The sequence below is a fragment of the Urocitellus parryii genome, chromosome 1 (genome assembly GCF_045843805.1).
Source record: "Urocitellus parryii isolate mUroPar1 chromosome 1, mUroPar1.hap1, whole genome shotgun sequence".
Taxonomy (NCBI): domain Eukaryota; kingdom Metazoa; phylum Chordata; class Mammalia; order Rodentia; family Sciuridae; genus Urocitellus; species Urocitellus parryii.
The window spans coordinates 278,080,816-278,098,587 of record NC_135531.1 but is presented as its reverse complement, the minus strand read 5'-3'; the positions used below and the strand labels follow the sequence as shown (position 1 = coordinate 278,098,587).

At 38.3% G+C, this 17,772-nt stretch overlaps 1 protein-coding gene and 1 pseudogene across 3 annotated transcripts in view; both read right to left on the bottom strand.

The window, feature by feature from the left end:
- Window positions 1-17,772, bottom strand: part of LOC113187913 (UDP-glucuronosyltransferase 1A6) — a 112,623-nt gene that overhangs the window by 70,644 nt on the left and 24,207 nt on the right. Inside the window, exon 1 of one of the 3 annotated variants that reach the window (XM_077791167.1) lies at window positions 277-1,224. The exons of the other annotated variants lie outside the window; for them this stretch is intronic. Coding sequence (XP_077647293.1) covers window positions 277-1,131 — 855 coding nt within the window. The 5' untranslated portion in view covers window positions 1,132-1,224. Of the gene's footprint in view, window positions 1-276; window positions 1,225-17,772 lie in introns of those variants that run through there. 3 annotated transcript variants of the gene reach the window in all.
- LOC144256845 (UDP-glucuronosyltransferase 1A8 pseudogene) lies at window positions 7,179-16,834 on the bottom strand (annotated as a pseudogene).

The window sequence follows — 17,772 nt, the reverse complement described above, 5'->3', positions numbered from 1 at the left end:
TGAGACACTATTAAAATGTGACCTGAAAAAAATAGAAAAAAATACGACCATAATATTATATACAATTATATCAATTGCATATATGCATGGATCAATGAAGTTAGAATTCTAATGTTTGCAAACCTATAGTTAAATAAATTGAAAAAATAATTCATGAAACCAGAAAGAGACACCAAGTATGACACATGTAAATAACAAGTCACTGTTGAGTAAAGTTTCTCTTTTTAACATTCAAGGCCAAATTGTTCTCAGTGTGCTAAAGAAGAGACAACATACCTTGGGTAGTGGCTTCCTCTGGTGGCAGTTGATTCCACCAATGAAGACCATGTTGGGCATCACAGGTCTGGGATAGTCCAAAACAAAGTCAGTTCTTAACAACCAAATGGATATTTGGCTGAAGAGATCACCTATTGTGACAGGGGTTTGGAGAATTTCAGAGGCAACTTCCAAGGCAGTTTGGAAAAAATAAGGACAAAATAAATGCTCTTCCAAGTAGATTAGATGGTTCCTTACTCTCTCCATGAAACTCAAAGCATCTGAGGACATCGAGAAAAGTCTGGGAACATAAGACAGAGGACTGGGGCACTGTGCACCATCTTCAAGAAAATGGCAAAACATTACCCTGGTAAACACCACGGATGGAAGTGAAAAGTACTTGGCAACAACTAGGCCACACACATCAAAAGGATCCATAAACACTGCATCAAAAGAGCTCTCCTTTAAGTATTCCACTAGCTTCTTGTCATTAAACAAACTCTTACACCGTGAAAAAGTGATGTCAAAAAATGCTTTGGATGAACCCATTGCCAGACTATACATACTTTGTTCTGGAGTTTTCCATTGAGTGTCAACAAAAAAGTTGAATCCTTGGTCCAAGTCCTCCAGAGTGTAAGAAGTTGAATACGTCTTCACCGTAAAATTCAGTGACTGTCCCAGTTGCCAACTCACCTCTGGCATGACAGCAACCACCTCATGTCCTCTGTGGACGAGTTTCTCCACCACTGACCGCAGGGTAAACCAGTGGCTGCCATCCATGGGCACCACCAGCAGCTTGCCTGCCTGGGCAGAGCCAGATGCCAGCAGCAGACACACACACAGAGGAAGGGTGGCAGGCAAAAGAGCAGGAGCCATGGGATAGCTGAGCCCCCAACAATCCAGCTGCTTGGACACAAAGCTCACAGAATATAGCAGGCAGAAAAAGTGCAGACACTTAAATACCACAGCACTTAGTGTGTATTCATGAATTAGTAAAAATGTATTATGCCACTGCCAATGATTTACTCAGAAGAGCCTTGTTTAATGAATAACAACTGTTGAAATACCAGGCTTGTATGTTTTCCAGGTTTAGAATAGCTTCTGATCTTTGTCTCATAGGAACATGTGCCCTGTAACACAATATGACTTTAGTCACAGAATGACTAAGCAATGGGTAGGGACTTGGTCATCTGTAAGGATTAAAAGGCAAATCTTAACAAACATTGCATTTTGGAATTTGTCTAAAAGTAAAATTTGGAGACTCTTTGTTGAGAATGTGTTAGGGTCGGTAAACAAGTCAGGATGGCGCCTGGCATTTTGCCAGAGGGAGTGGTTTGTGAAGTAACTCCAGCGAGCCATTAAGTGTGGAGATTCCTTATTGGTTGACTGCTGTATCTAGTTTATGTTAATTAAGATAAGCTGTGTGGAATGTATATATACCCCTCCGGTCCTACAATAAATGGCTCCCACTCCTGCTGTATCTATGTACACAAGTTGTTCGTCACCCCCCGATTGTTTTGCTGCAGCCGGACTGCGGCAAGAATGAAGTGGGGAGATCCAGCTTCACAGGAACTTCTGGAAGGGTCTTAGTCCCGACCTGCTCCCTAACAGTGAAATTGTGGTTCATCACTGATTATATCTCACTTTCTCTTGACCTCCAGAGCAGTAGGTCATCACCTAGTCAATGCTTGCCTCAGTATCATGCTGAATGCCTTTGACTTTCCATATGATTTCATGTCCTAGCCAGAGATTCAGAGCTCCGTTGTGGGCCATGACCTGTGGAATCTCCTTCAGGGATCCTTAGATTAAGTGCTTCTCTCCCAAACTCTAGTGAGCTTTATTTGTGCTCACAGCACATATATTTTTCATGTTCTCAACCTCCTTCCACAGGATCCACACCATGTCCTCCACAGAGAGAATACATAGGGTCAGTTTGTTCCACTGGACTCAACTACATTAGGCAGGTTTACATACATTCACAGGTGAGCACAGTGGCATTTCTCCAGTAATACCACAAAGAGAGTCAAGAGAGGGATCCCACCACCAACCTAGGGGCATCACCCTTGTTAGGAACACACAGTGGTTCCGTCAAGACCCTAAATTTCACTAGACACTGGCTGCATCACCGTTACCCTGGGCAACTGGGGCATTTACACATCATTATCTTTTAGAAATCGGAAGGAGGAGAGTGACAACAACAATACCTGTGATCTGGAGTCTCAGAACCCACCTCCACACTGAAAGCTCAGTGAACAATCATCCTCAGACCAGGACACCTTTTGACACTCCAACACTTGGGCATAAGCCTGAGGCCACCCAACCAGTCTGCAGAACTGAGTCACACTTGGCTTGGAAGGGGAGGAAGAAGGTCTCACTCTGACAACGCCAACCCTCCTCCTTCCCCAGACATCCACACCACCACACAGGATGCTTTCCCTGGAACATGGCTCCACAGAAGGAAAGGAGACATTCAGCCATCACCCAGCCACCCTAGCATTCCATGATCCCTCCAGGACCCCACTCCACTATAACTCAAAGGCAACCCTGGTGGAAATGGCAGTGAGGAGGCGGTGATCATGGTGACCAGCGTGTGCACCTTGCTGGACCTTCAGTGTTGCTGTCAGCTAAGATGCTTGAACACAGATACAGGCGAACCTCAGACCAGCAGAGCTGGTTGCCATAAAAAGCGCAATGGGAAGTTCTACCTAGCTTCGGTCCTAGATGGTTTCTTTCCTGCCCAGCTCAATGCCCACCACATTCACCTCACCAACACAGGGATGGTCCCACTTTCTGGATTCCAAATTGTCAAAGGGATTACAATGCCTTCAATTAGAAAGTCAAACAGTATCCCTAATCAGCAAAAAATCAGAGCCAATGACAGACCTCTCCTAGAGAGATTCCCATCTCTGTGCATTTAAGACAAGTGTGGAGTTAGGCCTGCTACACCTCCAATACATCCAGCCACAAGGTACCCAAGGCTCCACTCTCAAACAGAAGCATTCCTGAATTGTGCATGAGCATAGCCTCAGGCCATACCTTTCCTATGAAAGGACTCTGAATAACCTCAGAACCCAGCCTGTACCCTCTGCCCAACAGCAGACCCCAAAGACTAGAATGGCCACCCGGGTTATATATCATACAATCATCCTCACCAGAAGCCACTGCAGTACTCAGCCAGGAGCCCCACTTGGTAGCACAGTCCAGATAATTGCTTTGAGAAAGAGTGGAGATCAGCAGCTACCACCCCTGGTTTCAGAACAAAGGCATGTGGCTCACATGACTGAAGAGTGATCAACAGGCCTGCCCACCTATTGTGGTAACTAGCTCATCCTCTAGAGTCACAGAATAGAGAGCCAGATTAACATGACCACAGCCATCTTCATTCATAACCTGGCCTGATGAATAAACCTATCCAGTCCCTGCATAGTTACACTGAACACCACAGAAAAACAAAACCACTATGCTGTCACTGGAGTGGGTCATGCAAGACCATAACATTGCCAGTGCCAAGAACGTGCCTGGCATCTTTCATTCTAGCTCAATAAAACCTAATGCATTCTTGCTTGAGTGAAAGCCACCTTGGTTGTGACCAATATTATCTAAGTCCACTCCCTGGGAATGAGGTTGCAGGGATCTACTGGTCTACTGCTTCCCTTGACCAAGAATTTGTCCACAATTCCCATTATTCCCCAAATCTTCAATTCTGATTTTCTATGAAACTTGTTGGTCTCTTGACAACTTCTGCTTATGGCTGAGATTTCTTTTCTTTTTTAAGAATTTAAAAAAAATTTTTAGTTGTAGTTGGACACAATACATTTTTTATTTTTTATTTTTATGTGGTGCCTTCCACATGCTAGGCGAGAGCTCTACTGCTGAGCCACAGCCCCAACCCCATGGCTGATAGTTCTTTATGTAGGATACCCCTAGAACACCCAGGATAGACTAATCAGTAAATGAAGATCTATGCCTCAAGAGAACCAGTGAAGGTCAGAGCAGGCAGTTGTACCCTGAAATGCACACACACCAATGGGAAATAAAAAACATTTAAGTAAATGAATCATGATAACTCCCAAAAAACTAATAAAGTTGCAATCATTGATTCTAAGGAAATGAAACACTAGATCATGGCTGAAAAAGAATTCAGAATAATGTTCAGAAAAGTCAGTGAACTACAAAGTCACATGGGTAGAACTTTTTGGAAAATTTAGGAAACACAAAAATAAAATAAGAAGTAGCAAAAATTTAACATTTAAAAAAACAGAATTCCAACAAGATGTCCTACACAATGAAAACTAAGAGAAAGTAGAGGTAGCTATAAGTTTATCAAGCAAAATTGACTTTAAGCGAATAATTGTACAAGAGACTCAAGATGGCAGAACAGTGAGGCCAGCATTAGTTTGCTCCTCTACAGAAGTGCAATTAACAGACACCCCTCTGCATGGAGGAATTAGAGGTCTTCTATGATGCCAGACTCTTGATATCACCATTATTGCCAGAGAGACTGGACACCATGTTCCCAAACATAGCTAACAATGATTCAGGTCATTCATACAAAATCCCACTATCATCAATGTTTCCTTCTCACAAAATCGATGCTGTTAAGACTATGACACATATCCTTCAGCAATACAAATACTGAATGCTTTCTCAAGGGACATCTGCCAATTTTAAACACACACTCCATAGCTCTATGGATGAAAATTTTTACAGTTATACCTGTGCTCTACCCAGACTCTTAACCAAAGGGTCCTCTGTGATCTTAATTCTTCTTTGAGAATTGTGCTTACTGTGTGTTTATATTTATAAATGTATATAGTCACCCAATCTATTAAAGTTTGAATCCATATATAACCTTTAATATATATAAAATCAAATATTTTATTTTAAAAATATGAATGTTATATAAAAAACCAAACATATTTGAAATTCTATATGGTTCCATGTTTTATAGGCATTCCTAAATGATGGTGACAGAAAATCATATACAGATTCTGACTCCTAAAACCCTCTAGGTGAGCCACCCTGACCTCACTGTGGGTTCAGGAAAGTGCAGGCCCCCACCCCAGGGCAGAGGGCAAGAGCACAGGCAGTGCCTCCTGGTGATTGGCACAGTGCTCATAGAGGGTAAAAGGGAGAAAAGCCTGTTGAATGACTCAGCTTTTTAAGATCCTGCAACATGTATCTCCTTACTTGGTCTCCCCGAGAGCTGAAACATATACCTAGCTTTAACATGCCTGAAGGCACAGTCCCCCAGGCTTTTAGAATGAGCATGAGGTCATGTTTCCACAGGTGAAGAGAAGAACCTCTCCAACACCTGGCAGCCTGGGAGAGAATAGGATTATGCCTCAGAGTATACTGATCAGGCCAGAAGACAGAGCTACAGGTAAAAAGGCATAGTCCATCCTTAAGATGCTGAGATAGTGTATGAATTGTTCCTCACGAATTTAGCCACCATGCATTTTCCAAGAACATTAGTTTTGTATTTGTCAAGATTATATCAGTTGCAAGTGACTGCATACAATTTTAACTTGCCTGGACCAATAATATACTCATGTGTTTCAGTAAAGCAAAATAAGTGGTGAAAATACCAGCAGGGGAATGATTTGCAGATCCTGTTCCATACCGAATCAATCTTACAAACTAAGAAAAAATATAGGAATATAATTAGATATTAAGTAAATGCACAAAACTGCCCTTTAATTACCAATAAGCAGTTCAAAATAAATAAAAATAGCACTGTGCACAAATAATAAAATGCCTAGAAATATACGTTAAGAAAGAGACAAAAATGCTTATGCAACTAAAATGAAATTTTTTTACTGATGGACATTTAAAATATCTATAGAGTAATACAAGGATACCAAGAGGAGGAAGGGAGAGGAAACGAACTGGGGAATTAAATGAACAAATTATGTTTTGAGCATGTGTGACTATGTAACAATAAAGCCGACTGTTCTATATAGTTATAATATAACATTTTGAAAAGTCACCTCAAAAATAAATTCAAAGTAGGCAGATTCTAATATAAGCCAATCCAATGAAACAATTTTGTGTTACCAGATACATATTCTTCCAGATGATTGGACAATGCTGATTAGTGAAAGTAATTAAATATTAACACCTAATTGTATCTCAAAACAAAAAACCTCTGAATGAGTAAAAAGGATACATCTTCCTGAAAAGCAAGAAAAAAGGTGCCAATCTTCTCAAATTAATGAAAACATTTAATTTAACCTTAACACAAATAGTTTGTTTTTATTTTTTGTACCTTGACAAAACAATTTAACCTTTTATGAAGCAGCATACATAAGGACAATCACCTAGGAAATTTAGAAACACAGAGAGTGAGCCACACATATTTGAGCTTACCACACAGCAACTTACTGAGAACACAGTAGTGCCGAATAAGCAGATAAGTCAGTGGGAAAAAACTGAGAGTGCCCATACAAATGCAAAGAGCATAGAAAATAAAAACATATATATATATATGCAGTTCAGTGCAATGGATGAAGAATGGAATAAGGATCAAAAGGAGTTGGGACATCAGGCTATCAGTTGACAAAACTAATAAAATTTGATATTTGCACTGTGTATTTAGAGGCAAAAAGAAAAAATTGCAATACTGGAAGAGTTGAAAAAATAAAACATGATGTGGAAAAATGGTTCTACATTTCAGGTCAGGAAAGACATAAATGAGTTGGGATCCAGATCTCTTAAAGAAAACCTTTTCAATTTAACTCCCAAAAATTGAAAATCCTCCGTGGCAAAAGATGAAGAACAGCTCTTGAAAATTTATTCATAGCACATATTTTAAAGTGGGATTCATATTCAAATAGAAGATTTAAAAAACTAGTTCTAAAAAGACAGACATATTAAAAATGACCAACAAATGTGAGCATGAAATTATGAAGAAATGCAAATGCTCAACATATCTGTGGAAAGAGGAAGCAAAAACCAAAGCAGTTACACTCAATGTTTTGCCCAGAAATTTGATAAAACTTAAAAGTTGCAATATCTAAAGCTGGAGAGGGCATGTAAAAGCAACAGCTCTCATACACTGCTGATCAAAGAGGGGAGTTCCTTAGGACTCGAAAGTTATTTAAACATAACATGAGATAGCATCTAACCAGCAGCTGTACTCCTAGGATGTTCTTAGGATATAAGGAAAACAGCAAGAATAGGGAAACACAAGAGCTGGCAGAAAATATTCTAGAAGAGTTGAAAAAAATAAAACATGATGTGGAAGAAAAAATAAAGGAAGGTGTTTTACACATTTACAATGTGGTTTACAGTCTTGTTCAAAGATGTGGAAAAAGTTTAAATATCTATCACTATTGGTTGATTCAAAAGAAAAACTGTTTAAAGCTTTCAATGCAATTACTAAATGAACACATTATAAGTATTAGATTGTGAGCATGACTACAATACATTGCCAAGTGAAATACAAGATAAAGAACTCATGTACACTTTATTATTAGTTATTACTTATTTATATTTTAAAACTTTTATTTTTATTTATCCATTTTATGCTTAGGATTGAACACAGCACCTCACACGAGCTAGGCGAGCACTCTACTTAGGATTTAGCACAGCATCTTGCATATGCTAGGAGAGCACTCTACTGCTGAGTCACAACTGCAGCTCTATTATTAGATATTATTAATAAAACATGTGTAAGGTTTGCTTTACATACATGAATACATATAAAATAATTTCAAAAAAAGAAAAGCATGCATAAAAAACTGCTCAGAACACTTTCCTATACAATTGGCAAAAAGGAATATCTTGCAGGTGTTTCTTGGGGTTTTTCTGTGGAAGATTTAGAGATTAAGCTGAGAAATGACACAAATCCCATCACTGATATGCACATAAATATCAATGAGGACAGCTTTATAAAACTTGCTAATCCAAAGTTAATGCATAGAAACAAAACAATTGTTAACGCAGAAATAAATTCCAAATACAATGGATATCAATAAAGAATCACAACTCAGGAAGGAATCTTTCTTAACACCCAAAGCCAGGTTCCCTCCATGCGCTAAGGGAGACACACGTACCTTGGCCAGTGGCTTCCCCTGGTGGCAGTTGATTCCACCAACGAAGATCATGTTGGGCATCACAGGTCTGGGATAGTCCAAAACAAAGTCAGTTCGCAGCAACCAAATGGATACTTGGCTGAAGAGATCATATGGTGTGACAGGGGCTTGGAGAATTTCAGAGGCAATTTCCAAGGTGGTTTTCAAGAAATATGGGCAAAATAAACGCTCCCCCAAGTGGTTTATAAGGTTCTCGCCTTTGGTGTTTGACTCCTCACTTCATGTGTTTGCAAGGTTTATATATTTTGTAGCTTGAATCCACATTTCTTTTCTGTTTGCAGGTGAATGCAGGTGAATGTTGTTCTCTTGTTTGAATGCATCATGTTTTTTAATCTGTTCATCCACCGAGATATTTGTGGTTTGTTTTTCTTTTCACTGCTGTGAATGATGCTTCCATGAACATTCATGCCAGTATGTATTTTGGTACCTGATTTGAATCTGGGGGCATAATCTTGGGAGTGAACTTTCTGGGTCATATGGTATTTCTGTGTCTCACCAACTAGGGAACCACCAACTGCTTCCACAGTGGCTCTACCATATTCGTGCCTTCCAGCAATGCAGGAGGGTTCTAATTTCTCCAAATCCTCAGCATTTACTTTAACTTGGTTTCGATTCTAATTTGATATTTTGGTTTTTGTACTGTTGTCATCATAATAGGATTCTTAAATGGCAACATAGTTTCTTCTTGCATTTCTCTGTTCCTGAGCAACTTTCCTTATATTTGTTATACAGTTCTATCATCTATTTGGAGAAATGTCTACTCAAGGTCTTTGGTCTTAATTAACTATTTGATTCTTTATTTTAGAGACTAGAACATTATCAATATACACGATTTGTATTTTCTGCTCTTCTGTGGGTCTCCATTCTACTCTCTAGGGTATGATGTTTGATTCTCAAAAGTTTTTCATTTTTGCAAACTGCAAAGTGTCCATATTTACTGTTGCTCTTACTTTTGCTTTTGGTGTCATGTCTGGGAAACCATCGCCAAATCCAGTGCCTTCTTCTATGACATATATGGTTGTCGTTTTCCTGTTAATGTACTATGATACACTTTAAGTTAATTTGTATACATGGTGTTGCCTAAAGGTCCAAGATCATTCCTCTCTCAGTAGAATCTGTTGAAGAAACCGTTTCTTCCTCTTCAGGGGTCTAGCACTGAATTGGAGTCAACATACTTTATATACAACCAGAGATATGAAGAATCATGCTGTATATGTGTGATAAGAATTGTAATGCATTCTGCTGTCATTTTTCTTTAATTATTGATTTTTTCAAATAAATGACAGCAGAATGCATTACAATTCTTATTACATGTATAAAGCTCGGTTTTTCATACCTCTGGTTGTATATAAAGTATGTTGACACCAATTTGTGTCTTAATACATGTATTTTGGATGATGATGTCCATCACATTCCACCATCTTTACTAATCCCCTGCCCCTCCTTTTCCCTCCCACTCCTCTGCCCTATCTAGAGTTCTTCAATTCCTCCCATGCTCCCCCTCCCTACCCCACTGAGTCAGTTTCCTTTTATCAGAGAAAACATTCAGCATTTGTTTTTTGGGGATTGACTAACTTCACTTAGCATTATCTTCTCCAACGCCATCCATTTACCTGCAAATGACATGACTTTATTTTCTTTTATTACTGAGTAATATTCCTTTGTGTGTGTGTGTATATATATATATATATATATATATATCACATTTTTAAAATCCATTCATTAACTGAAGGGCATTTAGGTTGGCTCCACAGTTTAGCTATTGTGAATTGTGCTGCTATAGACATGGATGTGGTTGTGTCCCTGTAGTGTGCTGTTTTTATGTCTTTGGAGTATAAACCAAGGAGAGGGATAGCTGGGTCAAATAGTTGTTCCATTCCCAGTTTTCCAAAGAATCTCCATACTGCTTTCCATATTGGTTGCACTAACTTTCAGTCCCACCAGCAATATAAAAATGTGCCTTTTTCCCCACATCCTTGCCAACACTTATTGTTGTTTGTCTTCATAATAGCTGCCATTCTGACTGGAGTGAGATGATATCTCACTCTGTTTTGATTTACATTTCTCTAATTGCTAGAGATGATGAAAATTTTTCATGTATTTGTTGATTGTCTATCCTCTTCTGAGAAGTGTCTATTCGGGTCCATGGCCCATTTGTTGATTGGGTTATTTAATTTTTGGGTTTTTTGTTTTGTTTTGTTTTGTTTTTTGGTGCTTAGCTTTTTGAGTTCTTTATATACCCTAGAGATTAGTGATCTATCTCATGTGTGATGGGTAAAAATTTGTTCACAGGGTGTAGGCTCTCTGTTCACCTCACAGATTGTTTCTTTTGCTGGGAAGAAACTTTCTACCTTGATTTCATCCCATTTATTGATTCTTGGTTTTAATTCTTGCACTATAGGTATCTTATTAAAAAAGTTGGAGCCTAATTCCACATGATGAAGATTAGGGCCTACTTTTTCTTCTATTTGATACAGAGTCTCTGGTTTAATTCCTAGGTCCTTGATCCACTTTGAGTTGAGTTTTGTGCAGCGGGAGAGATAGGGGTTTAATTTCATTTTGTTGCATATGGATTTCCAGTTTTCCCAGCACCATTTGTTGAAGAGGCTACCTTTTCTCCAATGCATGTTCTTGGCAACTTTGTCTAATATAATATAATTATAGTTTTGTGGGGTAGTCTCTGTGTCCTCTATTCTGTACCATTGGTCTACCAGTCTGGTTTGGTGTGAAAACCATGCTGTTTTTGTTTCTATGGTTCTGTGATATAGTTTAAAGTCTGGTAGAGTGATGACACCTGCTTCACTCTTCCTGCTAAGGATTGCTTTAGCTATTCTGGGTCTCTTATTTTTCCAGATAACTTTCATGATTGCTTTCTCCACAATTTATTTCAGGAAACACAGAAAGAGGCAGTACTTCCAAATTTATTCTGTGAGGCCAATATTACCCTGATTCCAAAACCAGGCAAAGATACATCAAAGAAAGAAAACTTCAGACTAATATCTCTTATAAAAATAGATGCAAAAATTCTCAGTAAAATTCTGGCAAATTGAAAACAATAACATATCAAAAAGATTGTGCACCATGATCAAGTGGGATTCATCCCAGGGATGCAAGGTTGGTTCTACATACAAAAATCATTAAATGTAATTCATCACTTCAATAGACTCAAAGATAAGAATCATATGATCATCTCAATAGATGCAGAAAAAGCATTTGACAAAATACACCACCCTTTCATGTTCAAAACACTAGAAAAACTAGGGATAACAGGAACATATCTCAACATCATAAAGGCTATCTACCTAAGCCTCGGGCCAGCATCATCCTAAATGAAGAAAAATTAAAGGCATTCCCTTTAAAGACTGGAACAAGACAGGGTTGCCCTCTTTCACCACTTCTATTCAACATAGTTCTTCAAATGCTGGCTAGAGCAATTAGACAGATGAAAGAAATTAAAAAGATATGTATAGAAAAAGAAGAACTTAAATTAGCACTATTTGCTGATGATATGATTCTATACCTAGAAGACCCAAAAAGTTCCACCAGAAAACTTCTAGAACTAGTAAATGAATTCAACAAAGTATCAGGACATAAAATCAACACCCATCAATCAAAGGCATTTCTGTATATCAGTGGCAAATCCTCAGAAAGGAAAATGAAGACAATGACCCCATTTACAATAACTTCAAAAAAATTAAGATACCTGGGAATCAACTTAACAAAAGAGGTAAAAGATCTATACAACGAAAACTACAGAACCCTAAAGAGAGAAATCAAAGAAGACCTTAGAAGATGGAAAGATCTACCTTGCTCTTGGGTAGGCAGAATTAATATTATCAAAATGACCATACTACCAAAAGCAATATACAGATTTAATGCAGTTCTGATCAAAATCCCAATGGAATTTCACTGTCATCTATTGTTTTAAAAATCAATTAAAAAACAGCTGAATATGTGTGGATTTATATCAGGATTCTCAATAGTATCCTGTTTGTGTGCAAGATACAATTTTTGAGATTCCTGAGGAAATTTATTTGTGCTCTGGATATTAGAAAATATGCAAGAACTATTGATGTTGCTGTGCAATAATGATATTTTAACAATAAATTTCAGTTTTTTCTACTACATGAGTTTTAGGTTGTCATGAATTTCTTTTACAAAAATGACAGACTAAGTGGGTTTTAAAGAAAGAAGAAAAGCATACAAATGAATTATCAGAGCAAATAATATATTGCAAAAATATCAAAAATTATTTTACTTAAGGATGGATATAAGAGAGTTCATCACAATACAGTCTCTTCGTTGTGTATGCTTGAAAACTTCAGTAAAAAGTGGAAAAATATCATCTCAGCAAGAAGCTAGGGACTTACACATGAATAGCTATATTTAAAACTGGATTTTGGGAATAGAGCCAGAATATGAGAGAAATCAGGGAAGCACAAACCTATTTTATGGTGTAACTCTATCCCAGCCCCAGTTCACCAGAGCTAAAAATGCTCTGAAAGTAAAGAGAAGGATCCCAGTCATCAATTCTAATGAAACTCACCAATGAATGCAAAAGACTAGAAGTGATTACTTTTTCCCATTGAAACTACTTTTAGTTCTCCTGAATGATGATCTATGAGCTCTCAAGTGTTCTATCACACCACTGCAATTCCTCTGAAGAGACTCTTGGATTTTGGGTTATAAGATGCCATCGTTAAAATTTCCTACATGGCACCTGAACGAGGCACACAAACCCATGCCCTTGACACACACACAAACATATGTATACAATCACACATTCAATCACCAATGCTTGGGCGCCAGCCAAGCCGGACCGGAGGAGGAAGCCGCCCTGTGCCAAGCCAGACTGGAGGAGGAAGCCCAGCCCGGCCCCCTGTGCTAGTCCAGAGGAAGCCCATCAACCCTTAAAACACATCAAAGGGGGTGTGGCTACCAACACGGTTCTGCAGCTGATCCAGGTACCCGGTTTCCAACTCCCCGACCCTTAGCTGCAATAACTCAAAATATTTCCCACAAGCCTTTGGGGGTTGTAGCTATCAACGCAAAATAACAACTGTACAGGCACCTGGTTTCTACCTCAGAGACTAGAGAAGGGAAGATACAGGTGGAAGCTCATTTCCTTTCACACTGGCTATACCCACCACCCTGAATACAGAGGCTCAGGCTAGGAATAGACAACGCCACCTACTGGAAGCAAGGAAAACAGTGTTCTGAGAGACTTTTTTTTCTCTCTCTTTCTCTCTTTTCTTCTCTCTCTTCCACAACTTCAGCATATGTGAAACCAAGAACTGTGCATGAACAACCAAATTACCAAAGTCATATAATATAGAGGAATTGCATATACCCCACCCTCCCCCCATTTTTTTCCTTATTTCTATCTTACTTTTCCTTTCCTTCTCTCTTATTTCTCTTTTCTTCCTTGTTTTTTTCTTTTTTTCATTCATATTCTCTCTATCCAACTTTCAATCTCCTAACTTTTGCTATCTAAACATAGGGTAACTATCTAAATACAGATAGGAGGTTGAGTCTATACATTCTTCCATAAATTACCAGTCTATTGGTTAGAGTTCCCCAAAGGTGCTAAGTTAGTTTAATCTCATACCCTCACTCCTTTCCCTCTAAGTATAACATCCTTCGTCTGAAATTAAGTTTTCTATATGCCACCAGATATGGTATGACTTTTATGAACTAAGTAATAATTAAAATCATTATCTATAGACTTAGAATCTAACTATAAATGTATTAATAATGAAAACTTGTGCTTAGATAAAGTACTGTTGATATTGGGAACTGTTAACATTGTCTTTCTCCGCAAAAGAGGGATTTTGGAGCTATACAAGAAAAATACAAATATATAAGGGGAAAAACATTAACACAACAGTTTCACCAATGCTTCCTTTTCACTAGACAGATGCAGTTCAGACTATGACCTCTCTCCTCCAGCAATACAAACACTGAATGCTTTCCTGAGAGACACCTACTCCTCTGAAACAAGGATGCAGAAACATACACATTTCATAGCTCTTTGGATGAAAATTTACACTTGTACATGTGCTGTACCCAGGATCTTAATCAAAGGGCCCTCTGAAAATTTTGCTTTACGTTTATATTCATAAATTATACATAAATACATAATCTTCCAATATGTGAAAACTCGTGCACACACACACACACACACATCTTCTATGCACATATAAAACAAAATATTTTATTAACTCTTTAAAACTATAAGTGTATTACATAAACCAAGCATATTAAAAACTCTGTGAAGTTCCATATGTTCCATATTTTATAGACATTTCTATTTGATGGTGACATAAAATCCTATGCAGCTCTGTATCTCTAAGCTACTCTGGTGAAACCATGAGCCATGTCAATCTCAGTGTTCATTCAGGAAATCTAGGGTGGAGGGCAGGGCATGCATAGGGCCTGGGTGCTGCTTGGCACTGTACTGATCTAGGACAAAGGGGAGAGAGCTTTTAAATGGATCAGCTTTTTATGGTCCTGCCACATGCATCTCCTTGCTTGGTCTTAGCAAGAACAGGAAACCACACCTGGCTTTGACTCACATACAAATGTCGCTTCGCAGTCTTTTCAAGGAGCATTATATTGTGTTTCTACCAGCTGGTCAAACAGACCCTTAAAACAAACCCTGCCAAATGCAGAAAGCTGTGTATGGTTTTCACACCCCTAACACTGTAGTCTCCCATCCTTTTAGAATGAGAATTCTTTCACTATCCCACCAGTTGGCTAAAAGGATACTTTCACTAAATACCTGTGAATATATAAAGGAATGCAACTGTTACAAACTCTACTGAACATGCAACAGATGAAACACCCACAGTCCATCCCTAATAAAATCATACACTGAGATAACACAGCCTGCTCCACTATAAGCTAGTTACGGTACTTTTATACTCATCAAGACCTTTTCAGTTGCAAAGAATTGAATCCCACTTTAAACTGCCTAAATCACAGTGTTTTTCAGGTATTGGGTCCAATAAATATACATGGTATTACACAGATAATAAATATTGGAATTGAAAAAGAAAAAATAGGAATAAGCTGGACATAAAGTTGCAAAAAATTGTTCTTTAAACTTCAGAAAATGAAAATTGCCTTTGCTCAGAAAATGTCTAAACAATTTTAAGAAAAAAGATGTTATGTAAATGAAGTACCTGATAGATATTTTAACATACATATGCACAAGTAAAAAGAAATACATATTGTTGGGTGAAAAAAGAAAAAAATAAACTTTTCAATCTTTCTCACATGAGTGAAAATATGTAATGTAATATTCACTGAAATGTCATAATTACTTTTATTTTTCAGAGCTCAACAAAATAACTTTAGATTTTATAAAAAGAGAACATGTTATGAGAATCACATGATAAATTAGAAATATGGATAGGACTATAAGCCTTGTCCTCCCAAGTATTCAAATCTTCTTAATCAAAACACATTCTGCAGCATAAAAGGAAAAATAAGGCAGTGGAATAAAACAGTTCTGAAGCACACACCAGCGCATAGAAAATTACAATAATATGTATATAGTGTAATTAAAGGGACAGATAATGGAATTAGTATTAAACTGAGTTCTGATAGTAGACTATTATTTAAGAAAATAAAAAATGCTCTTAACACTGGAGAACAAAAAGCAACAAAACATAAACTGGAAATAATGTGTCCATGAGTCAGATTTGAAAAAACCTAAAAGGTTGAAGTAGAGAAAATTATACGGAAGAGTTAACCAATTGGAAAAATATTCATAGCACATATAAAAGAGCTGTGCTATGTTCCTAATAACACAGGGCATCATTCTTGCCACATAAATAGACACACACACACACACACACACACACTCCTTGAAAGTCATGGCATCTGAGTACCCAAAAAAAAGTCTGGGAATGTAGGACAGAGGACTGGGGCACTGAGCACCTTCTTCAAGGTAATGGCAGAACACTCCCCTGGTGAAGACCACAGATGGGAGTGAAAAGTACTTGGCAATGATTAGACCACACACGTCAAAAGGATCCATAAACACTGCATCAAAAGAGCTCTACTGTAAGTATTCTACTAACTTCTTGTCATTAAACAAACCCCTACAATGGGTAAAATGTAGTTCAAAAAAAACCATTGGATGAACCAAATAACGTAGACAATAAACGTTGGTCCGAATTTTTAATTTGAGTCTCAACAAAAACTTTGAACGCATGTTCCAAGTCCTCCAGAGTGTAAGAAGTTGAATAAGTCTTCACCGTAAAATTAAGTGACTGTCCCAGTTGCCAACTATCCTCTGGCATGACAGCAACCACCTCATTCCCTCTGTGGACGAGTTTCTCCACCACTGACCGCAGGGTAAACCAGTGGCTGCCATCCATGGGCACCACCAGCAGCTTGCCTGCCTGGGCAGAGCCAGATGCCAGCAGCAAACTCACACACAGAGGAAGGGCGGCAGGCAAAAGAGCAGGAGCCATGGGATAGCTAAACCCCACAATCCAGCTGCTTGGATTCTATGCTCAGGGACTACAGTAGGCAGAAGAAGTACAGGCACAAAATCTGTGTCAGGAGAGGGTGTGTATTCATAAGTTCATTAAAATAATTTACACCCACTGCCAACTGTTTACTCAGAAGAGCAATAATAAATGAGCAGCATTGATCTCTACCTTGAGGAGAATCATGCCCTGTTGCAACATGACTTTAGAAACAGAGTCACTAGGCAAGGTGTTGGGACCTTGAGGACTCAGAGAGATAAAAATGAAAGGTAATTTGACTCAAGCTTGCACTTATCACATTTATCCTAAAGCAAAATGTGGATTTTATCTTCAGATCAGCAAGGGCCCTTGCTGAGAACTGATCCAGGTTTCAAGGAAACATGGTGGCCTGAGCTCCTCACAGGCATTGAGTGCTGTTCACAAACCACTCTGCCGTGGTTAGGCATTGCTGCTTGTCCTGTTTTCTCTCTCACCCTTCTGAGGCCTCTGAAATGCTAACATGAGGCCAACAACATGAGGCTACATGGATCAGTCAGGGGATTTGGTGGAAGGTGATTATCATGTGTCTTATTTATTTTCGTATTTACTAACTCTTTATTATATCAGGTCAATGAATTCTGGAGGTTTATTTTTGTCATCCATAAAATGGGGAGAACATGATACACCTTGCTGGACTTTGTGAAAATCAGAATTAATCCATGGCTACTCAATATTAATAGTAATTATTAAATGTATGACTTTGCTTAGCAAAATATATGTAACTACCTATCATTCATTACTCTGCTGAAGGCTGGAGATTTGTTTGTTTTTTATTAGAGCTTTATAGATATACATAGTATTTGGATCATCTCGGCAAACTCAGACAGCATATAAATCCATTCCAGACCATGATCCCCTCTTTTCTCTCCCCCTTTTCCCTC